General features: G+C 53.0%; 1 protein-coding gene across 1 annotated transcript; it reads right to left on the bottom strand.

Moving 5' to 3' along the window:
- Positions 1-5: 5 nt before the first annotated feature.
- On the bottom strand, positions 6-532 carry LOC107682201 (leukocyte elastase inhibitor-like; the record flags this gene model as incomplete). The annotated part of the gene is made up of 2 exons (XM_016478526.1): positions 351-532; positions 6-275 (listed from the first exon to the last, which is right to left on the bottom strand). Coding segments are annotated over exons 1-2 (417 nt in total), but the record flags the coding sequence as incomplete, so codon positions are not given.
- Positions 533-540: the final 8 nt, after the last annotated feature.

Below are 540 nucleotides of genomic sequence, written 5' to 3' on the forward strand. Positions count from 1 at the left end.
GTGGCTGCAGCCGCCTCCGTCCCCTCCTCGTTCACTTCAACAAACGACTTATGCACCACCTTAGACAGCACCAGATCGTTGTTCGGGGACAGGCCGGAGAAATCGGCTCTCTGCGAGTCAAACGCATCCACCATTCCCAGGCTGACCAGGAGAGCCTTCATGTCATAGGTTTCCTCCATTCTGAATCTGGGCAGAGACACCTCCACTTCCAGCAGATCCATCTTGTCAGCTCGGGTCCACTCCACAAAGTTCTCGTAAGTCAGCGCGCTCTCCAGCTGGACAAGAGAGACCTGTTAATGTCGTTTAAGCAGAAGACTCGTCGTAATAAAAGCTAAGTGCAGGTGTCTCACCTTCTGCAGGCCGGTGGTGTGGTCCTCCATGGCGTTGGGAAGCATGATCAGCATACTGAGGTCTTTCCCAGCATACGGCAGCTCCAGAACCTGACAGTTCACATCATGAATGAAGGCCAGAGGAAACTTGGCCTTCTGGAACATCATCTGCACCGGCTTCGATTCATTCTGTCAACCATCAGTGAAACAC

Source organism: Sinocyclocheilus anshuiensis, unplaced genomic scaffold (assembly GCF_001515605.1).
Source record: "Sinocyclocheilus anshuiensis isolate Anshui unplaced genomic scaffold, SAMN03320099.WGS_v1.1 C31850779, whole genome shotgun sequence".
NCBI classification, from domain to species: Eukaryota; Metazoa; Chordata; class Actinopteri; order Cypriniformes; family Cyprinidae; genus Sinocyclocheilus; species Sinocyclocheilus anshuiensis.